Genomic DNA, 27,633 nt, shown 5'->3' on the forward strand with positions numbered 1-27,633 from the left:
CTGGTGTGTATTTATGTGTGTGAGGCGGCAGGCCACGCTGGTTAAAGACTCAAACAGCGGTCACACTCCATCTCCTGTTTGATTAATGTCATGGTGTGTGTGTGTGTGTGTGTGTGTGTGTGTGTGTGTGTGAGTGTATCAGGATGATTTTCAGCGTTTTGTTTCTGTGCTGCTGCATTTTTAGATTGGACATAAAATCTAAGAAACGAAGGTTAAAACTCGTTCGTGGTGTTCTGCTTTTGGGAGTTCAGTTCGTGTTGGATTAACAGAGTTTAATTTGCAGCCATTTTTATTCACGTCTCTCCAGTTTCAGCACAAATCAGCCGGAGTACAGCCAGTTTATATTCCAGAGACATGCGATCGCTATACAAGACGATCACACGCAGAATCAACAGATCAGAAACAGAGAATTTAATGTGATATCTATATATTTGGAGTATTCATTTGTAATTTTCTCCCTTGAAATGAATAATTCTAACATCCAGATATGTTGTGAACACGTGACAAAGTCTTGGCCTTAAATAACTCGTTCACATTTAACGACAATCTTCCAGCAGTAAGAACGAAAGCTGCTTTCAAGTTTTTGTGGAAAGTCTATTAATGCATCAGTTGTATTATAACTATTCAATTAATCACCAACTGTTTTGATAATTGATTAATTGGTTTGAAGAAAACAAATTCAAACTTTTCTGATTTCAGATAAAAGAAAAAAAGAAATGAGACACTTTAAGATGAAACCTTCAACTCTAAAACTATGATTGGCATTTTCTTTGATAGTCCAGGATTTACAAAGTCAATTCTCAAGTTCTCAGACATCAGTCTAGTGTCTGTAGGAACCGAAGTTACAGGTGTTTGTTTCTGGTCAGTTATGAAGGAGCACACAGTGTTAGCAGCAGGCTAACAGTGTTTCTTAACCTCATAAATAAACCTAAGCTGTTCAGAGAGCTACAGGAAAGCTGCTGTAAAGAAAGCATGAAGTCTCTTGACAGGTGGCTGTGGCCCAGGATGTAGAGCCAGTCCACTAATCAGAAGGTTGACGGTTTGATCCCCGGTTCCTCCTGCTGCATGTTGAGGTGTCGTTGAGCAAGATACTGAAGATACAGTTCCATCGTTGTGTTTGAATGAATTTGTTTCTGTTCGTGTCCTGCCAACAAAAGTGTGAATGTGGAGTGTAAAGTGAATGGTCAGAATACACATTTCTCTCTAAATTCTTCAAACTCTGAACATGTTAAACACCTTCAAACAATCTGTCATATCTCTGGTGGATCACATTGTTTCTGCTTGATGTTCAGTGAAACTCTCAGACTCCATGTTTATATTGCTGCATTCTTTCTGTCTGCTGCATAATTTCCCTCAAAATTCAGCCAGATAGATTTGGGATCTTTGGAAACTTGGCTCCACTATCTGAATCAAGGTTTGGGGCACAGTGCCATGGTACTGATATTAAAGGACCATTCTGCATGTTTTACACATTACTCTCGCTGCACTGCAGAAATCTCCATCCTGTCCCACCAATGTGCAGAATGTCTCCAACAGAAATCAGCTTGTTTCCAGAAACAATTGTTTGTATCTTGAAGTAAGTTGCAGTTAAAGAAATGCCCTCACTGAGTACAGACGCCATGTTTTTATGGCTGCATCATTTTAGACAAAGTTCATATAGACAGATTTGGTATCTTTGGAAACTTTGAGATCTCTGCTGGAATTTAAAATAAAGTTCTGTTGGTTTGAACTGGAACAAAACAATGTGAGTTTAAAACAGATGAAGCAGAACCAGTTGAAGACATTCCTCACTGGGATCAGTGGCTGAAAAGATCAACCTCGCAGGTTTTATTGCTGATATTCAGGCAGTCAATGTATGCAGCCTGTGTGTGTGTGTGTGTGTGTGTGTGTGTGTGTGTGTGTGTGTGTGTGATATGAAGCGAGGACCGGCTGTCTTGCTCAGTAATTGTTTGCAGAGTGCTCGACACGACTCCCGCTGACCTTTAATTTCAGGCTTTGTGGTGGAAACGTGCAGATCGTCGGCCGCGGCCCTCGTTCTCCTCGCTGTGTTTGTTCTGTGTGTGTGTGTGTGTCCTCTCTGGCGTGTGATTTACACTCCGGGCATGTTGGAACGAGCCGTGTGCCATCGATACTGTTTTTATTACACCTTGTGCCAAGTGCTAACAGCCGGATACGAGGCGCTGCGACGAGTGGATGCAGCCGCAATTAGCATAATTGAAATAATAATAATGCTAACGAGCTTTCTGAGTGGAGGCAGAGCAGAGAGGAGAGGATGAGCGGCGGCGATGGTGGTGGCGGCGGCGGCTCAGTCGCCGTGGCGATCGGCTGTCTGGATGCTGCTGAGCATTGTGTGTAATTGGGATAATGGGCTGGTTTAGTGGTGGAAGTGATGCTTTTGAGGGATGAAACAGGTGCCAAATTCAGCCCAGTGTTTGTTTTATTGTTGAAAGCTACGGTTCACCATCATGTTTTCTTACAAATAAAATAAAAAATCTGAATCAAGGTTTGTTAGGCAGTAGAGGATTGGGGCGCAGTGCCATGATAGTGATTATTATTAGGATTATTCTGCATGTTTTAGACGTTACTGAGGATGGATTTTACTTCACCGCACTGAGGAAATCGATACTATTTCTGTGTTTATTTGAGTGTTAAAGGCAGTGAAAATATCCACAAATGCAATTACTTAAGGGGTTCCTCAAGGCTCAGAGTTGGGCCCATGATTGCATATTTTGTACATAAATTACATATTTAAAATATCTTCTTTATGCAGACGATACAAACATATTCTGTTGTAATTTAAAACGTCATATGTTGTACAATATGTAATTTCCGCCACTAGAGGGTCTCTCACATCTACACATTAACAAAACAGGAAGTTAGATGAGGTGATGAAGCAGCGTGGGATCATGGGAGTTCACCACCATTGCCGTCATTGCAGTAAGCTTCTCCCAGGTTAGGAGATAGAAACCACCAAGATCTAAACAGTGGATGGCAAAAATAAACAGCTAACAGACTGAGCCGAGCTGCTGCTAACAAACTCATCAGAGAGTTTTTCTTAATGTCTGCCCCAGTGTCAGATTTCCCTTGAAATCAATGAAACGAGGTAGTAGAAACACTACCACTTTTGCCCAAAGTGGCCGGCAGAATCATTAAAGTTCCTTTTAGGGGCTTTTAGTAACATTTTCAATGCAATGTTTTCTGATATATCACTTCAGTAAAGGATGTTTCCTGAAGCTCTGGTAGTATCATCAGCCCTGAAATAGCAACATGGATGAAAACAGATGCTTGTGGATGTTTTTTCTCACAGGAAGTCATTGAAAATATCTGGTGGTGAAAGTGTTGAAGCCTGCCGCATTGTGTGTTATTTTTCATTTTAACACTGTTGCATTTTTGACACTCTGCTGCTTTATTTCCACCGAGCCTCCTTTCAAAACAGACTCTAACCTCACCGACACACACCTGAGCCACTGCCGTCCTCCTCCTGCGAGCTCCTCTCTCCGCCACCGTCCACCCAGCCAGAACTCTGCGAGTCTGAAGAATTAGCTTCCAACAAACCGGCCTACAAATGAGGCATTAAGCATTAGTAATGGGGTGCAGAAAGGTCACGGCTGTATTAATCTGCCGTCTGGGGAATACACCCCTGAGCCGGGAAACACGGAGACCGAGAGAGAGCGGGCAAGTTTCCAAAAACAAACCCTGAGCATGAATAAATATTTATCTATGCCCGGGCGATCATATTGATCATAAAGTGTTTTAGGAAACAAAACGAGCAGGAAAATGAGATTGATGTAAAAATATTCGGCCGTTGCTTTGAGCGTTTCCCCCTCGGACGCTCTGAGGTTCTGCGGGCGGTGGGCAGAGGTCGCTTCCTGCAGGAGCATCGATTTTATTTCAGGATCAACAAGGATTTTTATCCACTTTTCCCAAAATCAGCTGCTGACATTAACATGGCTGGTGTTTTCCTCTTAACACACTCACTAGAAGCCTTTTTAAATGCTGCAGATATGATGCTGAAGCACATTCGCACACAATAATGTGGCTTTAAATCAAAATACAATGACAAACAACCCAAAGAGAGAAGAAAAACATCATCAAGGAAAAATGTTAAATGTTAAATTAGCAATAAAATCATTTAATAAGAGTCTTTTAAAGAACACAGTAAACAATTTGATTTGTACTTGTTTTGTATGTATTCCTGCACACAGTTATTAAAAATATAGAGTGTAATGTGCCTGCTTGAAGAAATCCGTAATTTTATAAATAAAATATTTCACTTTAACATGATATTTTTGATTTGACATAATTTATATGTAGTTTCCAGCATAATTTATCTTTTATCAATACATAAAGTTGATTTCAGACATTCACAATCATTTATCACAAATGTCAGTTACTAAAAGATTATGAATTTAAAGCTGTAATCTGGAACATTTCCTCATTAAACAGTGTATAAACTCTGGCTCTATGTTCTATACATAGTTGAGTTGTGTTCTTACATTATCCCAAATGTTTCCAACAATATTCAAATTCAGATAAATCTGTCATTTTATTCAGATCAAATCATTTTTGCATCACAATAATCTTTTTCACTGAAAACAATGATGATGTGACATATTTTTGGGTCTGTACCAAACAAACATGTTTTCTTGCATGTGGAGAATATTTGTAGACCAGGAAGTCTCTGAACCACAATACTTCATTATAAAGCTGTTTGTCACACACTCAAGCTTTATTTATTTATTATTTAACTGCAACTTATGTGTAAATAATGTCTGTAGATTTTATAGTAAAAAATTGTCAAACTATGATAGTAAAAGATCGTAAACTCTAAATAGATTAAATTCAGTGTCTGTAAGAGTAAAACACATACGTCAAATCTCATGGCAAAACCTTTATCTATAACAATAATTTTAAAGGAATTTATATGGAATAAAGTAATAATAAATTGTACAGAAAACCACGGTCATATCTGGTGGCAAAACTGCTTCTGCTGATGGTAAAAACTTGTTTTTATATGGTAGAATATGTAATAAAACCCCAACTTAAAATTAAAAGTGCTGCTGTCCTTTTACTGTAAATTACAGTATTTATTACAGTAAAGTCCCGTCAACCACAGAAATCATCATATTGAGATTTCGTTGATATTTTGATTAATTGTGCAGCCGTAGTATATAATTAATCCAAACTGGTATTAATGTACAATGTTAATATGCATTGTTTTATTTTGTGTCTGTGTCTCCTGTAGCCGCAGTGATGGCGATCAGTTTGGTGTTGTGGTATCTGTGTGTTCAGTGGTGGAGTGCAGAGTATACATATAAATCCCCTCTGGTGAACATCATTCAGTGGTGTTCTACAAGCTTTTTGTAGCTTGAAAAAGCTTTTCTACAATTTTATTTTCCTAGGATGGCGAAGGCATGACTCTGATTTGCTTGAGTGGATGAAGTGAGGAATACTTCACTTCATCTTTATTTCATAAAGAACTTTACTGTGAAAATACTACTGGCCCATTTTTGGTGATTTAAATATGCAGGAATATTCTCACATGTCCCTGTTTATGACACAGAGAGTTTATCCTTTGCTTTAAACAAATTTGGGGCACAAATTAAGCGTATACCCACCTCCCCAGACCCCACTACACCACTGTGTGTATTTGTGTAGGTGAGTGATGGGAGTGAGGTCTCTTTAAAGGCAGAGGGAAGGCGACTGGGGAGATGCTGGTTACTATGTTGTTCCAGAAGTTTTGGGTCGGTGTGAGTGGAAACTGTGGAGTTGCATTGAGGACGTACAGTCTGTGTCTGTGGAGCCCTTTCGTTTTATTCTGTGATGAGTTCTGTGTTTGGTTTATATCGAATGAGCTGTAATCTCCACTCAAAACTCTTTGAATGAACTTAATTAAATCATGTAAAGTATTTCCACAGGATCAAATGGTTTTCTTTCAGCACGAAGCAATTCTGTTGTCCCAACTTAATTTGCTTGAGTTGAGTAAACTTAATTTGACTAATTTTACAATTACACTAGTAAATAGACATTTAATCACATGGAACTCCTTTACATGATTTAATTAAGTTCATTCAAAGAATAACTTTTATAACTTTTGAGCGGCCATCCTCATGAGCTTGACACTGCTTTCTTCATTCTAGCAGCCAGCTAAGCTAGCTCCCTTTCTAAAAACATTGAGGTGATTAGACAAACAATGATGAAAAACACTGTAGACAATAACGAACAGTAAATACTATTAACAATATGTACAAAGCTGACTGTGACAAGTGGTTAAACAAGGATGAGACAGAACTAAAAGGTGATTGGTGGTGAAGTAAATGAGCAGATTAACGTCACACTGCACTGTGCAAGTAGAACATTCAATTAATCAGTTGTGTTTATGTTAATTAAATAATTGATTCATGTTTGTTGAATGGTTATAAAAGAAATTGTTGGTCCAACAAGAAAAAATAATTTTATATTCTGACTTGTTGTTTGTTGTACTTTTTTTATGTAAGTTAGACTCAAAAGTTATTCTTTGAATTTACTTAATTAAATCATAAACTTAATTTAATATGATTGATTAAACAATTTTTCCAGTTGTAACATTAAACTAGTAAATTAAGTCAGAATCTCACAATTCAAAATGAGGTTTTCTTGTTGGACCAACATTGTGTTGAATCGTGTCCAAGAAACATGAAACAATCCTTTAATTAATGTAAACACAAAAGATTAATTTAATACTAACACAACTCTTATCAAACACATTTCCTGGTTGTTGAATTGTTATTTAGCAGGAATGTGAGTTTGCAGGTCTGATCTTCACTGTTTGTGTCAGTCAGTGTCTGATTGAACGAGGATTCCTGACTTCAGTGGTTGTAAACAGTAAATCTAAACTCCAGGCTTCAAATGTTCCTTTAAGAAAGTTACGATGGGCCACACAGACATTTGTTATATAATGCATGGAGACAGATAATGCCTTCCTCCTCTTCCTCTTCCACCTCCTATCTGACTCTCAGACTGGAGGAAGAGTCTCGTCTCTCCAGGGTTTTGGCCTCTGTCTCTACAGTTTTTCTAGCTTTTATGTAAAAGGTCGCGCTTACAGAGAGGGAGGACACACACACACACACACACACACACACACACACACACACACACACAAGTTACCTCCCTCTTTCAGTCACTATTATCACCTGAGTAGTTTTCCACTCGCTGCTCCTCATCCATCATTGTCCTCCCGAGTCTCATTTCACACATAAACACTTTACTAATCAATCTGATTGATCAGAGTCAGAATTTATAATTACTGTTTGAAATACAGTTTAGAAATCTTTTCAGACACAGTCTAAACTCCTGTCAGGATTATTTTTGGTCTTGAATTAGGAGGAATTAGGAGAATCCATGACACGCCGCTTTCTCTCTCATATTTTTATTGTTTCACAATAAAAGCAACCCGTTTTGGAGTGCTTTTATTGTGAAGCAGCAGCAGAAAATGTTTAATTTGTGTATTATCAGATACACCTTTAATACTGCTGCAGGAAAGAACAATAATGAGATGAATGTGTTATTGGCTCCACCCCCACAAAAGCTTTGGTGTCGAAGACGTTTCTTAACTCGCTTTGACTTGATATTTGAAAATATTCCGATAACAATTTGGAGATTATACAGACGTGTAAAATGTGTCGTATCTTTAGGATTACTTTAGTTGGCTGCTGTTCAAAATAAATATTTTCAGGTTGGTTTTGATATTTCTGTTGGCACTCTGTATCAATTCCCTTAATGATTCCTGATCACACGAGGAAGCAACAAATGGGGGCTCGTCCAGGATCTAACTGTATATTTCTGGTTTTTAAGAAAAAATGTCCAAATTCTCTGATTTTAGCTTCTCAAATGAGAATATTTTCTGGTTTCTTTCCTCCTCTGCGAAATGTAATATATTTTGGACATTTGGAGACGTGATTGGGCCGTGGGTTGTTTTCAGCATTTTCTGACATTTTATGGACCAAACAACTAACTGATTCCTCCAGAAAATGATAGATAATAGATCAAAATAATCATTAGTTGCAGCTGTAGTTTAAATGTGCTGAGCTGGCAAATAATTTTACTTGAAGTCCCTATTCAGCATTTATAAAAGGTATATAAATATATATTAAGTTGTTTAAAATACATTATAAAGCAGTTATATGCAAACATTTTATATTATTTAGTGCTGTCAAACGATTAAAATATTTAATCACGATTAATCGCATTAATGTCATAGTTAACTCGCAATTAATCGCAATTAATCGCACATTTGTGTCTATGAAAAGTGGATCGGCTTGCTTTGTGCAAATTTTAGTTCAGTTAGTTCAGTTTTATTGAAAAATCATCCATTGTTGCCTGGTTTTAACGAGGGGGCGGAGAATTTGCATCAGCTGTGTGCGTGGCCATCAAGTGGTATTTCAGACTGGACGTGCTGCGATGATAGCTCAGTTCACAACGACAGAACACACAGATCACTTTGGTCTTGTCAATGGAACCATTTGGCAACTTTTTAAAAGTAAACTGTCCATTCAGAATATTATTGGCATCTATTTCGGCGTCTCGCGCTCGCCATCCACTCAAAACGTAACGTCTACTACTCTTAAACAAGTGTGTGCAGCGTGCCTGTTGTTCTGTTTCCAGTCTAGCTAGATCCGGTGTGGTGTTGTAGTTTTTCTAACGTTACTAGTTGTTGCAACAGCATGTGAAAAGAACTACAAAGTGTGCTAGGCCAAAAAGAACGTTAATCTTGCGGGGGAAAAAATTGACGCTGTTAAAAAGGGTTTGCGTTAACGCTGTTAATAACGCGTTTAACTGACAGCACTAATATTATTACATCATTACATTGTCATTCATTATCTATTGTACATATTTCTATAGTAACTACATGAAGTGAAGAGTTACTGTGGCTGTTCATATATGTATTGATATACGTATTGATAATGTGTAGTTTATAGAATAATAACATGTTCCTCTCTGTCTGTTTCAGCGGTGTGGGTTTAGCCCGAGCTCACTTTGAGAAGCAGCCTCCGTCCAACCTGAGGAAGTCCAACTTCTTCCACTTCGTGCTGGCGCTGTACGACAGGCAGGGTCAGCCGGTCGAGATCGAGAGGACTTCCTACATAGACTTTGTGGAGAAAGACAAGGTGAGGCAATGTTTACCCACCTTAAAGAGTCAAAAACTATTAAAAACTTTATTTATACGTCCGGCTGCCACAAATGTTTACTAGAGCACCTAATGTGGATTCATCCGCCGCTGAAAATAGTCCCTCACAAAGACCTCCTGTTTGTTTCATAAAAACTACAGTGAGCAGCTGTTTTAGGAAATTACTGAACTTTTTTATACTTCTAATCTTTTTATAGTTTAATCACAGTTTTAATAAAATCACAGTTGGTCGAGAGGTCTTCTTTATTTTAAGGTTGTATGAAAAATGTAAATATAGACAGTAGGTTGATATCCCAGCATTTTATTCATTTCTATGAAGAAAACTTTCTCAAAATATCAGGAAAACTTCCTGCAGTTAGTGAGTTCACTGTTTGTGTTCATTGTTCAGTTGATCAGCTGTTCTCTGCTGTTATTGATATTGATCAATAGAATATGAAATATACAGTAAATACAGTTACTCACTGATAGAAGAGGAAAAAAGCTGGGAATTATTGCTCAAGACCACAAAGTTTAATTTATAAAGAATATTTGTGAGGTATTTTTAAAATAGTCAGTAGGAACCAATGCACTCGGAGCCACAGACAGGAAGTCAGACAGTATTTAGAGACGGACGGACAGGTCACATGTAAGTCTGAACATGAAATTGAGTAATGATAACAAAAACATAGAATAACAGAAGACTTATGGTTACATCATATAAAATACTACTACTACTACGATTAATAATAATAATAATAATTTCCAGACAGGTTGGGAGTGTTTGTTGTTTGATCGGCTGCCAGCTGGCACTAAATCCTCCCCTCCACTCCACCCACTCACTCGCTCACCTCACCTCTGCTTTGACCTCTAGTCTCTCGCCCCCGATACCCCCAACACTCACACACACACACACACACACACACACACACACACACACACACACACACACACACCTGGGACTGAGCCAAGACTCGCAGGCACTGTTGGCACCGAGCGGCCGACTGACGGAGACTGAAAGGAGAGCGGGAAGAGAAATAAAAGTGGAATAAAGGTTGAAAAGAGAAAGAGAGGAAGGGGTGAGAGAGGGTCAGGAGAGGGGGGGGCACGAGAGAGAGAATAAAAGATGTTTTTATCTCCGAACACAACTCTCTCACTATTTTGGTGGCTGTAATGTAATGATTCGTGTTTATACGCACACAGAGAATATTTCAATAAAAAGAGAGAGAGACACAGAACAGACAGACAGGAGAGACAGAGGAACTTCTGACTTGTCACATTATCACTTGGTTGTGGGGGTCAGAGGTCAAAGGTCAGCCAGTAGTTATCATGATCCAGCTGCTTCCAATTCAAACTGAACAATAAGTAAATATAAACTGCAGTAATGACAGTTATAACGCTGAAAACTTTTCTCTTTTGCTTAAAATAATCAGACTTTATATGGAAGCTTATTCCTGCCAACAAAAGATAGAATAAATAAAATATCAGGAATGACAAAAATAAAAATAAAATATTTTACAATTTGTCCCAAAAATTCGTTCGTAATTCTGATTTAAAAAGTATTTTTTTATTATTTATTATCCTTTCATCCATTTTTTTCTTTTGTTGGCAGAATTTTTTACTCTATAATTATAACTATAATACTGACCTTTCATCTTATTAGTAGTAGGCAAAAAATATTGTAAGTTCAAACTTTGAGATTTAATGTCGACATTACAACGTAGAAAGACAAATAGGTGATTTCTTAACTCAGAACTTACAAGAAAAATGCTCTGAGGTAAAATTGACTATTTTTCTTATTGAGACACAAAAATGTTATTTAAAAAATTTGAATCTCAAAAGTTTTGCTTAGAAATTTAACTAAAAACATAACTAAAAAATCTGATTATTACAAAGAGCATTGAGCAGACAATAAAATAAAAAAATACAAATCAGTGTGTGATCAGACGTGTTTCCATTCTTCCAACACTCACAGCACAGTGTCTGATAAGAGGCAGTGTTTACAGTGTTTACAGTGCTGCAGTGTACATGAACACAGGAGCAGGTCTGACTGTGAGCACTGAAGCTGCCCGCTGTGCGCAGCCTCGCCGGCGGCTGCTGGACAACTGTAAACGTTTGATCTCACCTTCATGGCGGTAACTCGGCGTGTAACGTGTGATCTGTGTGTTTGTGTGACAGGAGTACAACGGAGAGAAGACCAACAACGGGATCCACTACAGGCTACAGCTCCTCTACAGCAACGGTGAGAAAACCACACACCGAACAGCAGAGACACTAATGTAGAGTAGAGGAGATCCACAGATCTGGAGTCTATAGATAATGACACGGTTTTGGAGTGAGCTAAGAAACGATGTGGTCCTGCTGGAGTCAGATTAGAAAATAAAAATACAAGGCAAAGATTTTGTGTTCTTATTGAACTTATCTGCAAAATCTGCTCCTGACAACTGAAGCAGATTAACATGTTTATGGTTGCGTTCACACACGTTTCTACAGTAGCCCAGAACGGACAAACCAAACACTGGACCTAGATGAGGCCTGTAGCGTTTCGCAGCAACTGTAGTTTCTCCCATATGCTTGTAAGGTGAGGGGGAAGCAAGGGAGCTGCAATCTGTAACCACACAAAGTTACTCAAGTTACTTTAAACTAATTGTTTAGTTGTGGTTTTAATGGGACACCAGCAGCGGTCTCCTGGGTTCAGGACCTGTGTTTGTTTGAGACACCACTTATTAAAGAGTTGGGTTTAACTCATGTGAGTGAGTTGTGTTAACTGACCTCTTTATGAAGACATGCTGTTAGAGTTTACGGTGTGGTGTGGGCAGGTGTTGTGCTGTAAAAACAAACAAAAGCAAACAAAAGCCACATATAAAGGCGCTGTAGAGTGAGGAGGCTCAAACAGAACTGGCTGCTGCTCTGGATTTATTCATGGAGCTCACCGGGACCAGGTGTGTCCCAGACCGCTGATTAAACCTCCTAATGAGGTCTGCAGCCCTGGAGAGAGAAAGCAGCTACAGCACAGAGTCCAATATTTACGTCTTTAGGGCCTGAAACAGTCGTGGAAACACTCTCTTATACACTGACTGAAATTAAGACTCAACAACAGAGGAAGGTAGAGGATGCAGTGAAGCAGCGTGGGATCATCTTCCTCACCATTGGTGTCATTGCAGTCAGCTTCTCCCGGTTAGGATTCCTTCAGTGTTCATGGTTCAGGAGGTTTCTACCGGGAGCCCAATGATCCACAGAGGTCTCCTCCTCTCCAACACAAACAGACCCGCTGATTAAAACCACTAAACACACTGAATAAAGCAGTTCCACCTTAAACACACTGAATAAAGCAGTTCCACCTTAACAATCACTGCTTCTCCCACGCTGGACCAACTTTATCTCATAATTTAAGAATAAATGTACAAAAGTACAGGAGTATCCAGGTAGATACCAAACAGTAATAATACTAATAACATTATAATAAAACTATATGATATAAACAGTGTTTACCAGTTATTATTATTATTAGTAGTAATTCTCTGTTTGAAGACGAGTTTGAACATTGTTGGAAACATTTAGGGTAAGAGAACACAACTCAGAGAGTAGAATTCATAAACTCTTTAATGATTATAGATTATTGATTGAATCAGCTACATATAGAACATAGCTCTAGAGTTTACACCCTGTTTAATGACGAAATGTTACAGATTATAGATTTAAATTTGGCCTTTTTTAAATGGCACCTCTGCACTGGCGGTCAGGTGAGTCTGTTCAGGTATTGATTGATGAACTCGCAGGTTTCTTTGTTGGTCTGCAGTTGAACTTTCCTGCATGAATTAGAGGACTTTATATTAAAGGTCACCTCGGCGGACTTATAGTGGAAGTGAACTGCGAGGCTGGAAAAAGTTTTTCATTATCAGCACACAGAGAGAGAGAGACAGCAGCTTTACAGACATCTGGAATATCTGACAACTAACCAAACCTGAACTCTGTTTTGTCCATTGAGGTGGGGGGGTAGCGGAGGGATCTTTTGCTGATTCAAAACACACAGCTCGGCTCTGTGCTGGCACGAGTCCAGACCTGCAGGAGGAGGACGGCCGTAATGCTCTCAGACCCCTGCAGAAACACCAGATAAAGTGGGACATAAAAGAGCGTTTCCTTCCAAAGGGGGATAAATCACTCTAATATGAGTCGGCGGCGTCGGATTAGCATCGTACGGAGGTAATTGACCTCATCTGCAACCGGGACAGATAGCCGCCATTTAGTGCTGCCGACTGCTCGGCACTCAGCCGCGGCGCGAGGAGTGAATCATGTCAATTAGAAAGCAGAGGAAGCTGCGAGGAAACGGCCCGAAAAACAAGAAAGGAAAAAAGCCTTGAATACAATTAGAGTTCCTCCGCCGCTAACAGGTGTTCCCTGCAATTTGCTTCCTCCACCCCATGTCGTGTTTGTGTCACATTTACGCTCGGATGCATAGCTAATAAAAGACAAGCAATCCTGATTGATATTTAATTTGTCGGAGAATGAGGATTCCTTGTTATCCTTGAGGAAAGAGGCAGCGGGAGAAGGGCGGGGCGGTGGGGGGGGGGGGCCCGGCAGTTAAAGGCGGTCTGGCCTATAAATAATAAACAGCTCTGGAGCTAATGTTTGTTTTTGCTGAGGGGGGTTAGCGTAGCCGGGACCAGATGACAAGAAAACATAAATACACTACCGGGACATAAATAATAACAGAATTCATTTACAGAATCTTTTGTTGGGGAGGATTTCTCTCTTTTTTTTTGCATTCTGGGATGAAATTAGCATATCAGGCTAATGCATGTATGTATGTTGGTGGAGTAAATGTGTCAGCAGGCAGTCGGCTCACACTCGCACATAATTACGACCGCGCAGCTCGTTAGTGTTTGTTTCTGCTGTTTATGTTTGTTTGTTTGTGTCTTTCAGGCATCAGGACAGAACAGGATCTTTATGTCCGGCTCATAGACTCCATGACCAAACAGGTAAGAAACCACACCAACACAGAGACTCACAACGGACACAACAGACCTGAACCCACTGTTTAGATTCACGTGCATCCTAGAAAATGTGGAAAACATGGACAGTTTTCCAGTTATGGAAACTCTTGGAAATGGATTCAATTCACCAAATATCCTGGAAATAATCTGTTGGGCTGTAAAATACGTCTGCGTATTTAGTTTGAAACTCGGCTGTCAGGGTTCCCACTGGCTCACACACTGTTATACCAGTATAGGTCTAATATTGACACCTCCTTGTTTAATGACGCAGGTTCATTATGAAGTTCAGGTTGCTTACAGGGAGAAGGTCAGAGTTTATGAGACACTCCACATTTATTCATTTAGTTTGATGGTTTTTCCAGTTTTTTCCCAGTTTTCCTCTGATAGTAAGATGTGGGCGGTAGTAGCTCAGTCTGCAGGGACTTGTATTGGAAACCGGAGGGTTCAAGTCCAGCACAAACCACATTGTGGAGTTTGGACTGGTAGCTGGAGAGGTGTCAATTCACCCATCAGGACCCATCAGTCCATTTCTCTCCACGTTTGCATGTCAATAAGCCCTTCTTTGGCCACAGCCCATCAGTAACAGTTTAAATTAAGCATTAAATCTCATGTTTCTGATATCACTGTATTGATTATAACCTGTTAATCAGCAGTAATGATTGTGAATCAGTTGTGTAACATCACACAGTCTGGTTGTTCAACACACGGAATAAATAACTTCCAACTTCACTGAAACTGATCCTGGTGGACTGATCGATATGATGGATAACGTTAACAGTTACTGTGGTTCATTCGGGCCCTGCTCTGGTTCTGTGGCTCATTCGGGCCCCACTCCCCGGCAGTATTCCCCGTTGGGTCCCTCTGCTGCCACACTAGCAGTGTTTAAACTGCCCCTGTCCTTCCAGCTCCCAGTCCGGGTACAGACAGCTAATAGGACTGCTAACGAGCTAATAGCAGCAAGTACAGTTAGCATATGCAGTGAGGTCAGTTATATGAGTTAGTGAGCCAGTGCTGTCCTGAAGAAATCTATAAAAGACGAATAAACTACTAAACAATAAACATGCTCAATTTCCTATTAACTCAATACTTTTCTGCATGGAGTCGTAATCCTTTAAGATCTTGATGCATCTAAGATCGATTATTCCCCACCTCTACTTGTTTGATCCAAACAGAACCAGTTTGTGGTTTCAGGGCGAGTTACACACCGGAACTACTTTCTGTTTCCTGACAAATAGTTCCACTAGAAACACATATTTCCTCTGACCCACTGAGTCCAGAAGCCTGCTCCGACTTTACAGTCCGGTTATAAAACAGAAAGCAAATCAAACACTCAATGAATCAACCCGGTTTCTAACCTCAGAATGTTCTCAAACTCTCTCCTCAAACCGTCCAACCCTCCTCCTCCTCCAGCAGCACTGATGTGTTTTCCTTTCCAGTGGAGCGGCTCGGTCTTTAGCCGACTCCAGATCCTCCCACTTTTCCGGTTTTCACTCACTCAGAACCCCCGTGTGGGATCTGAACCTGCGAACGGCGTCTCTGCCAAGAAAAACCCCCAAATATTTCCAAATTCCACTCGACTCCGCCAGCCGACCTCCCGGATTCATTCCTCAAGTTCTCTCAGCTCCAGATCCTCCTCTTCCTCACACCTTAAGGTCGACTCTGAAAATATTATTATATAATCTGTGACCTACCAAAGAATGCACATTAATTAAATCTTTAATTTGTTATTGTACAAAATTAAATTTAACAACATAAAACAGCTTTAAAATTCCCATCTCAGCTGCTTTATGTGTACATTTAGTTTCAGCTTTTCTTTTTCAAAACAGAATCATTATATATGTTTTCACTTTGTTCCTCCAGAATTTGAGGTGCAAATATTTAAAATTGAGACAGGTTTAATTAATAATTATAATAATTAATATAATTATTATATTATAATATATTTTTGTATTATTACTGTTCAACACAAAGCTCTTTTTCTTCATTTCTCTAAAATACTAATTCACCCCAAAAATGCTCACAGCTGAATTATTATTGACCTGCTGCCCTGTATACATTATATTAAACATTATATTATACATTACATTATACATTATATTATACATTACATTAAACATTACTTTTATACATTATGTAGTGTGTTGCCTTCAGGTTCCTATAAAGTTCAGTTCATTATAAAGGCAGACATCCAGAGACCTGTAGTCAAATAATGTCTAAAAATCAATGTCAGCATGTAAAACTAAAATAATAAAAGTCTGTAAAGTAGATTAAGATCCATAATGAATCCTGTTTTAGTCGATATTGAACTTTACTGGTGCAAATTCCCATTCTTCCCAGTTGCTCATTCTGTCCAAAATGGAAGAAATCTGCTCGTTAACCAATGTCAACACTTGTTTAAATTCAGTGACATTGAATAAAATAACACTGATTAACCTCCACCAGTCCTCCCAGTTACACCTCCCACTTAGTTTCCCCCCCACCCAGTCATATCACCCCCCCTCCCCGCTGGTTCGGCCCTGCCGGCATGTCACCAATCGATGTACCAAACGGCTCCTCGACAAAGCGTCAGCCACGGAAACCGATCAATAGGCCCTAATGTGGCACAGCGACGGCACACTGGAGACAATAATCCTGACACCGCCCCCCACCCCCACACGTCTCCACCTCCACCCTCCCACTACATGACACCCCATTGGTCTACAGTCAGACCTGACAGACGGGTCGGCTGGAGTCCCTGCGGATCGATAAGACCCCGTCGAGGGCGTGTTAGGGGCCCGCGTCCAGAGCGAGGAGCAGCTGAATGCTGATTGGACCGCGGAGTGACATCGCAGTGTGACATCAGCGGTTAGATCTCTGCGGGACAGTTTTTATATTTTTAGAAGAGGAGCGAGGAATATTTCAGAGCGACAAACAAAAAGTTTTAGAAGAAACTAAATCTGAGACTGAACTCCTCCAGAATCAGCCTAATTTCTCTGTCTACTGCTTCACTTTTTACTCTACTTGTGAGGACCACGAAGACTAACATGGACCTGAACCCTCAAACAGAGTCTGAAACCTGAAACAGCCCAGTAAAGACACCAGAAAAATGTCCTCACTTTACAAAATGTTCACATGTTAAGTGTCCAGATCTGTAATTTGTAGTTTCTAAAAATGTCGGCACTTTTACAAAAGTCCTCAATTTAAAAAAAAGGTCTTCCATTAACAAAAATGACTTTTTAAAAACCTCACAATTGAAAAGCTTTCCTCACTTTTCGGAAATCAGAATCACTTTATTGATCAGGTCTGTTCACATACAAGGAACATTCAGTTTTGCTCTCAATGTACAAACACAGACTAACAGCATAAATAATCAGAACAAATTGGACAGAATAGACACAGACTAATATGTACAGTTATACATCAGTTATACATTTAAACAAACAAATAACATTTGTTGACAGCAGTGCAAAAGATGCTGACAACGGCGTCTTCACTTTTAAACAACGTCCTCACTTTTAAACAATGTCTTCACTTTTAAACGTCTTCACTTTTAAACAACGTCCTCACTTTTAAACAATGTCTTCACTTTTAAACGTCTTCACTTTTAAACAACGTCTTCACTTTTAAACGTCTTCACTTTTAAACAACGTCTTCACTTTTAAACAACGTCCTCACTTTTAAACATGTCCTCTTGGTCGAGGTGTGAATATGTAGCCGGTCCTCACAGAGACAGACAAACAGAGCACACACTGGCAGCAGAACGTGGACATTAACCCACAAACAGGCATGAAAGTGGACATGCAATCACACACTCGCGGGACTCTTGCATCAGGAATGATGATGTATAAATATCGACCACCAAACTACACACAGCGTACGTGTATGTGTGTGTGTGTGTGTGTGTGTGTGTGTGTCCCTGATGCAATCCACATCCCTCCTGGTCAAACTGGAGCGTTTTAATCCAGAGGAACAGAGCCAGCATCAGGATCAATAATGCAGAAGTGGTCGTTATCCTAAAAGTATTGTCCCCCAGGGGTGTGTGTGTGTGTGTGTGTGTGTGTGTGTGTGAGTGAGAGTGTGTGTGCGTCCTCCCTTCTTTTCCTACAATGACCTACCACTACCTCATCCACCTTTATAGTCAAAACAGACCTCCGCCCTGCACACACACACACACACACACACACACACACACACACACACACACACACACACACACACACACACACACACACACACACACACACACACACACACACACACACACACACACACACACACACACACACACTCACACACACACACACACACTGTTACTGGAGTTCATTTACAACCACCAGGGTATTACAAAAAGCTCCACACTCACACACACACACACAGCGGTCATCCGTCATCCGGACGCTGACATGACAGCTCAGTGGGGGGGAGTGGGAGGGGGAGGAAGGGGGGGCTTCATCCTGGGGCGCCGCCCGCCATCTGGCAGGGAATTCTGGGAAGGCTGGAGGAGGCTGAGACCACCAAAAGGGGAGCTGGTGGAGGAGGAGGGTCGGTGGCCATGTTTGACTTTGTTGTTGGTGCTGAGGTCCAGTCAGAGAGTTCTCACACATCAACACGGTGAACTGGTCCCAGTGGCAGGAAACTGGTTCATCTGTATTCTGATTTATATATTAACTGGTCTGAATGTGCACTAAATATGTCTGAACTGGTTTATAAACTGGTTTAAATACAGTAAATGGTAAATAGTAATAGTAAAATCTGAAGAGTAGTATTTAGTTTTAACCAGCGACAACAAACAATAATTTATCTGAACGTCCAACCCTCGACCCTCCTCAGTGTCTGAACTACTACTACTACTGCTAATAATAATAATAATAATAATAATAATAATAATAAGTGTACCTCAGTGAGTCTCACCGCTCAGTGTTTCTGTCCCATCAGGCCATCCTGTACGAAGGCCAGGACAAGAACCCGGAGATGTGTCGCGTCCTCCTCACCCACGAGATCATGTGCAGGTAAGATATTAAACCCTGATTACGGTCTCACAGGAGCTGCTCAGGGACTCGGTGCCTTGCTCAGCGGCACGTTGGCTGCCGTTATAACTTTTTAATGTGAACACACAGTGTGTAATTATCTGCCACTGTGGTGTGTATTTATATTAATATAAATTCAGATTATTAAAGATACTAACTGGTACTTAGATACTGAAGTTCAGTCAGGTTGTTCCTGAGTATCTGTCTAATTTATAAGTTAATTATTTTTAGTTTATTTCATTTTCACTGCGATCAAACACCCAGAATGCCTAGCAACCACCTAGCAACCACATAGCATCACCTAGCAACCACAGCTACATAGCAACCGTCTGCCATCCGACTTTACCATCCAGCAACCAGAAGAAGTATTCGGATACTTCATTGAAGTAAAAGTACCAGAATAATACTGCAAAATATACCTAATTTAAAATTTTTATCCTACTTTAGTAAAGTATCAGCAGTATAAAAACAGCAGTTCATGCAGTAAAAGTACAGTGACAGCTATCTCTGTGACATTATTGGATTGAAATCAGTAATCAATAATCAGTGTTAGAGCAGCACTGTACTGTTTGAACTGGTTTATACACAGTGAACAGTTAAGTCCACTGGTTCCCAACGTACAGAGCTCGGGGTCCTCCAGACGTTCTGATACACAAATCTGAACATTTCTATAATCCTTGATTTATTGTGAAATATCCAATAATTTAATCAATACAAGGTTGATAAGACGATGTTTTCTGAAAACTCAGATACACAAAAACACTCAGATTTGATATCAGAGACACTTGAACTCATCATATTTAATGTAAAATATTGATCTGAGATGTAACTACAGCTGTGAGTTAAAAGCTTCATTTTATTTATGAGGTTTGGTGTAAAGATAAAGGAGAAAAGATTCAGAGCTGAAATGTCAAATTCATATAAGAGAGACAACAGTGTGTGTGTGTGTGTGTGTGAGTGTGTGTGAGTGTGTGTGTGTGTGAGTGTGTGTGTGAGTGAGTGACTGTGTGTGTGTGTGTGTGTGTGTGTGTGAGAGAGAGTGTGTGTGTGTGTGTGTGTGTGTGTCTATAAGAGAAAAAAGAGCAGCTGTTGGTTTGTCGTTCATCACACCAATCAACACGTTTCCTGCCCTGCGTGTCTCTGCTGTCGGCTGAGAGTTAATGGTTTTACTGGTTCAGACTGAGGAGTGAAGAAGAAGAAGAAGAGGAGGAGGAGGAGTGGGGGGGTATAAAAATAGGACACACACACACATAAATAACAAACATATACACATAAAGAGTGTCTTTGTGTGTTTGAGTCGCTGCAGCTTTAAGACAAGAAAACACGTTTAGATTGAATTTATTTAGTTCAACTCATCTGGTCCCAGTTCAGTAAACTGGTTAAACTGGTTCGTCTGTTCTTGATAGTTAAAGCACAAAATGATCTGCAGTAAACTGGTTTCTGTCTGTGGTTAACTGGTTTAGGAGCGCTGTTGCAGAGGCGTGCAGTAAACTGGTTAATCTGTGAACTGAATATGGGTTTGTATGTAAACTTGTATAAATGTGCAGTAAATTGGTTTAAATATGAACTTTGGTGGTTTTATTGGTTCAATAAAGAAGTTACGTACATTTAGTCTTTAGATCAGAACCAGATCCAGAACCCAGAATTAGTCCTGTAGTTTGACCTCGTACACCTGCTGTGTATCACCTCCTCCTCTTCTTCACCACAACTTCAGGATCTCTAAACTTCTCCTGCTCTGACTTTTATCGGGGCATCGAGCTCATTTCCCCCCCGCGAGATTCCTTCGATACGAGCTTCATTTCCATAATGACGGCTGGCTGTCTGCGTCTCTGAGCTTCAGTCATTATGTGATTGAGTGCGATTATTAACCAGCGTTCCCCCTGATGGATGCTGTGTTTCCATTCGCTAATGAGTGAGGGATCACTCTTTCCATCTCTCTCTCTCTCTGTCTCTATGCTGCTCCCAGGTGGGGGCGTCTTTATTGGCGTCCCTGTTGGTTTGTCTACCTGGATCACACTCGCCAGGCTGCACCTTTTGGGTGTAGCACCTGTTTCAGTGTGTACAGGTGGAGGAACACCTTGTCACCCCCCCACCCCCACCCCCCCCCCACCCCCAGTGGGATTAATACAACAAGACAATACCAGGGTCCATCTGTAATATCAAACTTTTAATGAGGAGATTTTAATTTACATCCCTCATTTTTATATTTAAACATAAAATTTTACAAAACTTGTAATACAAAAAAGAATTCTCTTAATGTCGGTAATCAACTGGGGAAGTTTCATCCTGATATCTGTTAGTTAATATTTTTACCCTATTCACCTGTAGTGAATTTTACAGTAAAAAGCTGTTTTTCCAAACCTTCCAGTTTCATTGCTCTCTGAAGGTTTTTACTGAAGGCTTTGTTTCTTTATCATTTACAGCCTGATTTATATATTTACTGCTAAAAACATGGAGAAAATAGTTGTTTTTAAATGGCTGTTGACATTATTTTCTGAATAAGGAATAATATAATTTATCTAACATGTAAAAATCTTTGACTCTAATTTCTCAGATTTTTCTTCTGGAAATAAAAAGTAGAACATTAAAACATAAAATATTTAAACATACAATTTCAGAAAACTGTACTTGATATGCTACGTGCTAGGCTAACCTATGTTAAAATCACATTTTGGTTCAAAGTTGAAAGATAAAAGAGACAAATAATATATATATATAATATATAATATATATATATATAGTCACATCTTAAGGTAGCTAATGTTAGCAAAACACTCGCTAACTAACTGGTTAATCTACATCCATTGTTAGCTAGATAATTAGCTTCCATTTTGCTAACATTAGTTAGCTAGATGAGATTATCTTTGTGTCTCTTTTATCTTTATAACTTTTAACCAAAATGTGGTTGACTTTCCAACATAGATTAGCTTAGCACGTAGCATATCTAAGTACAGGAGAGGAGGAAGTTGACCGAGGTTCTCTCAGCTGTGATTGGAGCAGAGACGGATCAGTGTTCGATATTGTCTCATTTAAACATTTTAGAAAACTTGTAATAATGTCAGTGATCAGCTGGGGAAGTTAATTCACCTGTAGTGTTTGTACATCCACCTTGACCTTTGACCTCCTGTTGTGTAGAACGTCCTACGACAGACACATTAGAACCAAGGTCTCTGTGTGTGTTTGAGCTGCCCTCTCCATCCTATCCTTGCAGCCATTAACCATTCTTAAACGGGGCTCTGCCGCTTTCCAAAACTACCAATCACAACCCAGCGAGCAGGCATGGCGGCGGCAGCCAGGTTGGCACGCCGGCGTTGCCAGCGGGCTCCCGGAGGCTCGCCAGCTCCTCGCCTCGCCGCCACCTCGCTGGCTGCCAGGCTGCGGGCGATGCCGAGTAAAAACCTGCTGCCATTGCTCGCCGAGAGGAAGGCGGCGCTCATCAACAGGCCTGGCTGCCGCGGCGTTCCAGGCCTTCGGGTAATTACAACACTTGCCCTTTGAAAGTGAGCCCTGCGCTGCCGGCCCGTCCTGCTCGGTGTTATCTGGACGCTGTGATCCGAGCGCCGGCCCCTGACGCGGCGCTGCACGCTCCCCGGGGAGCCTTTGAAGGGCTCTCTCAGTGTGTGTGTGTGAGATAGCGCCGACATGCCCGGACAAACCTTCTCTTTGTGCCTTAAGTAGATTCCACTTGTGGTGGCGTCTGAAGTGGCGAGGAGGAGCAGCCAGCGGTAATGATGCTTGTGTGGCCCCGGCCTAGGCTCGCCGGCCAAACTGGCTCCTGTGGCTGAATTATTTTTAGGGCCTGAGAGTGTGTGTGTGTGTGTGTGTGTGTGTGTGCGGTGGCTCTCTCTCTCCTCGCCAAAATGAGTGACAGTGGCACCAACACACACACACACACACACAAAAAAAACACACACTGTTTGTTTTATTCTCACACTCACTCACACACACTCTCAGGTTGGTGTGTGTTGTTCCTCTCAGTCATTAGCCGGCCGTGGTGTTAGCCTGTTTGCGGCCCGGGGGGAAACGTCATTAAGGCGATATTGTGGACGCTCAGCCAAGGTTTGTTTTCGTCTTTGGAAAGGGGCCCCGGGTCCCTGGAGGGGCCCCGGCAGTGCTCCTGGGGTCCAGTTTGTTTATAACACTTCTTTGGCAGTTTGGAGGAGGTTGTCACCACAGCAGCACCAGTGGGTTTCCAATGCTAATTGGTCTCCTGGAACTTTCACTAATGGTTCCAAGTAGCTGGGGGAATAAATTATTGTGGCGCATTCTATGGCAACAGTCACACATACACATCCATACAGACACAGCGAGGCAGCGGGGACACAAACACAGCGCTTACTTTATGATTTTTCTGTACTTAGAGATCAAACGGCGTGATAAATGATTCATAAAGCGTCTCATTTGGCATTCGCTGCCTCGATTTGACGCTTGTTTGTCAAATGGCAATTTGATTCAGGACAGCATGGGGGCGAGCGCGGGAGCGTAATTGGACGTCGCGGGTCATATGCAATATGATTAATTTTTAAGAATTACCGGAAGATATGTTAATGACCCTCGCAGCGATAAGAAGCTCGTCAGAAGATCAGGATGAAATCTGCTGTCTGTTGTTATTAACGACCGCTTCTGTCGCTCTCACATCGCGTCTCACAGAGTTCGACTGATGTTCGGCGCCATAAATTCATCCTGACAAACTTCTGACATCGTCGGAAGTTGAAAACGTGAATATTTCCTCTGAGACACAAATCTTTTCCTCATGTTTAGTTCATTTAGAGAGCAAATGGATTCAAACACACACTCAGAAAGAGACAGAAATCATCTGAAGTCTCTTTCCTTCTGAAACACGTGTAAATGTTGGAGGAAAATTAATTCATTATTTGATATTTTTATGCATGTAGGTAAAAATAACACGTTATTGATTTTCCTTTCAAAATATGACCTTTATTTTCCAATTTACAGACTCAATCTCCAGAGATAAATCAGCCTTTTACGGTATAAATGTAACATTTTCCTCTTTTAAATAATAATAATAATAATAACTTTATTTGTACAGCACCAGTTTAACAGACAGAGCAAAACAAAAGCTGTAATACATAACAACATAATTAAATATGTAAATAACAAATACCAAAAATACAACAATAAGAGCAGAATTGAAGCTATAAAATAAAATAAAATGGGTAGAATAAAGTAGAAAGATGAAAATAGTTCATGTGCCAACTTTTAAAACATTTTCTAAACAATTATTGATCTTCTTTCTGTCGTGTTTTGTATAAAAATCTTTAAAATCTCTGACGTCAGACTCCGGTGTAACTCCGGTGTTTGTTCCTCCGGAAGCTGTTCAGCTAGCGCTAGCTGTACGAGCTAACTAGCTAATGGCAGCTAACATTACTGTTAGCGACAATTAGCTTCTTTTAGCAACAAGTCCATCTGTAAACTCTATAAATCAGCTCGCTGTCCTCAAACTGTCCTCTGTCCGTCTCTGCGGTGGTGTTCAGTCAGTTTGTTCTTTCAGAGCAGAATGAGACTTTTATTGTGAAAGTTATAGTTTTATTGTGGAATAATCTGCCTCTGAAGTTATAAAGTAACATCAACTGTAAATGTTAAATCCTAAAAGTACATTATTATTATTATTATTATTATTATTATTATTATTATTATTATTTAAATAAACCTATTCTGAATCCCGTGGTGTGTTCACTGACAGCAGGTTTTCCTGCCACTGTCTGATGGGTATTAATGTGTTGGACTCAGTCCGCCGCTGTTCAACATGCCACACTGACCCAACGACACCAGAAGCCTCATTTGGCTCCACCCGTCCCCCGTAGAGCTGAAACAGAAACCCAGCACTCCCCCTCCTCCCCCCCTCCCCCCCTCCTCCCTCCGGATGCCTCCACAGACCAGCTCCTGAAACACTCGCCGGCCAGTTTGCCCTCTGGCTACCTGGACGGCTGTTTTGGCGAGCAGCCGTTGGGTTGGCTGGCTGGTTGTCAGGGGCGACGGGTGCTGGGGGCCGGGGCCGGGGGGGGGTCGGTCCACAGTGGTGCCTCCATCGCTGGGCATCATCCAACTGTTAGTGACCTTGGCTTGGACCCCACCCAGCTGGACAGTGTGTGTGTGTGTGTGTGTGTGTGTGTGTGTGTGTGTGTGGCGGCAGGGCTGCTTTTCAGAATAAAAGTCAACATTTTGGAGATACAGAATTTGGTAATACTTTATTTTGCAGTTCTTGGAAAGTATTCTGGTAATAATTTTAGGGAAAATAAAGATAAAGTTCTTAGATCTTAGATTTTAATTTAATGTATTTATGTATGTAAATACTAATGAAGTCAGTACTAAAGTTGTCATTTAGTTAACACATTCAGATCCAAACTAACCTTGTAGTGCGTAGTTCAGTGCGTAGTTCAGTGCGTAGTTCAATGTGTAGTTCAGTGCGTAGTTCAGTGCGTAGTTCAATGTGTAGTTCAGTGTAGTAAATCTGTGTTTGTCTCTTTCAGTCGGTGTTGTGACAAGAAGAGCTGCGGGAATCGCAACGAGACGCCCTCTGACCCCGTCATCATCGACAGGTAGGAAGTGACCTGATCGCCCTCTGTCAGGACCCTGTCTGTCTCTCCCTCTGTCTCTCTCTCTGTCTCTCCCTCTGTCTGTCTCTCTCTCACACACTGGTTCATCCACTACTCCTAAAGTCGGGTTCAGGTTTGTCCGGCTCAGTCCAGGACTCATTTTACATCAGCTGCTCGAGGTTGTTGGTTTCTGTTTTACAGAAGATGATCTGACTGATAAAGAGCTGAAATGATGGAGAAAGAAGTTGTTGTATTATACTGTGATTGAATATGACAGTGAGTGTCTGTAGAGGAGCTTTGTGGAGTTGAAATGTAATGATGTTGTCTGTATTCACTGATTTACCTTCACTGCTGATTATTTTTCATCCTTCACTTCATTTCTGTGAAAATCTTTTGAGAATCTCTTTTTTTTCACAAATGCCAAAAAGTTGACTCAGTGTGTGCTGACTAGCTTTTTATGGAGCTTTCAACCATAGTTCATGGTCTTCTTGAGTGTATGGGATTGACGAAGACCCCAAGACAAGGTTGAAATCTGTTGAAAAACTCAGTAAGTGGACCTTGAGCGAAGGCGATAGAAAGCACCAAAAAGAATTTCATTAATTAATAACTAATTGTTAAAGAAAAATAGGTTTTAATACATTTGTTTAATTCAATTAAATTCTATGTATTTGTATAGCACTAATTCATAACAGAAGTTATCTCAGGACACTTTTCAAACGGAGCAGGTCTAGACCGAACTCCTTATAACATTATTTACAGAGACCCAACAGTTCCCAGTTTATAAATGAAATGCTTTATTAATGTTTCTGTGACCCTCGTGGTCCTCCGTTGTGTTGGTGCTTTCAAAGACGCTCTGACTTTTGAGAACTGATGTTAAAAAGCAAGACTCTGTAAAAAGAAAACGATGGTTATTTGGTTGTTGGTACTTGAACGCACCATTGTGGAGAGTTTTTCAGTCTGAAGTCTGTGTGAGTTGATTTCTGGATAAAATGTGAGTATTTGTATTTAAAACCTGGAGTTCTGTTGACATCCGGCTGTCAACTCATTTGTTCTGTTTTCTGACGTTTCGCTCTTCCTCACCTCTCACTTCCGACACGATACTCGACAGTGTGAAATGTTTAATCAACACCATAAACGCAGCGCTCAAATCAGATCTGTACATCCTCCAACCTCCATAAATTCTCATTCTCAGACTCAGAGTGGATTCAACGCGACAAAGATTGCAGCTTGTCGACTGTTTTCCTTCCTCCTCTGGACATTAATGCACCCACATCCACTGAGTTCTCTCTGCCCTGCGGTTTGCCTCTCAGGCAACATGCAGGATGTCCTGCCCTCTGGTTGTTGGAGCTTTTTGGGAAGTGTGAGAGGAAGACCTGCAGATATTACAGGGCTGAGAGAAACAGGGAGCAATAAATGATTCAGTTATAAATATAATATTATCCGTCCTGGTTTCAGGTTTCTGTCAAGAAACGTACGTTTCAGTTCTTTTATTTCACTAATAGAAACTTTAAAAGACATTTTCCTGTTATAAGACTGAACTATCTGAAACATTAATATACTGTACATCTATATATCCAATGGTTTTCAACAGAGGGTAAATATCTGTATGTGGATGGATAGATGACAGTGTCAGGAATATAAAAACATGTTGATGGGTGTAAAGAGGAGGCAACTAGTTAGCTGTGGGCTGCAACTTGATCCCAGTTGTTGTGTTTAGGTTATAATGGTCATATTTAGTCTAATTAGCACCATAAAAGCGGCCAAAGGATCAATTAGCAGCTCCTGTTAGCAGTGTTTCTGTGGCTGTACAGACAGACGTCACTGGAGCGCTGCGATACTGAAGGAAATTCTAAAGTTCTGCAGTTATAAGAATAGACTTTTTTCTAATGATTTCCAAGTGGATTTATGGACGTTTGTTCTGGATGGATGTCAGA

At 40.6% G+C, this 27,633-nt stretch overlaps 1 protein-coding gene across 5 annotated transcripts in view; it reads left to right on the forward strand.

The window, feature by feature from the left end:
• The window catches only part of LOC127374530 (transcription factor COE3), a 149,503-nt gene that overhangs the window by 11,529 nt on the left and 110,341 nt on the right, over positions 1–27,633 (forward strand). For all 5 annotated transcript variants that reach the window (XM_051419971.1, XM_051419970.1, XM_051419974.1 and 2 more), the window contains exons 2-6: positions 8,990–9,146; positions 11,321–11,384; positions 14,066–14,121; positions 19,051–19,124; positions 25,634–25,702. In XM_051419971.1, coding sequence (XP_051275931.1) covers positions 8,990–9,146; positions 11,321–11,384; positions 14,066–14,121; positions 19,051–19,124; positions 25,634–25,702 — 420 coding nt within the window. The remainder of the gene's footprint in view (positions 1–8,989; positions 9,147–11,320; positions 11,385–14,065; positions 14,122–19,050; positions 19,125–25,633; positions 25,703–27,633) is intronic.

Source organism: Dicentrarchus labrax, unplaced genomic scaffold (assembly GCF_905237075.1).
Source record: "Dicentrarchus labrax unplaced genomic scaffold, dlabrax2021, whole genome shotgun sequence".
Lineage (NCBI taxonomy): Eukaryota > Metazoa > Chordata > Actinopteri > Moronidae > Dicentrarchus > Dicentrarchus labrax.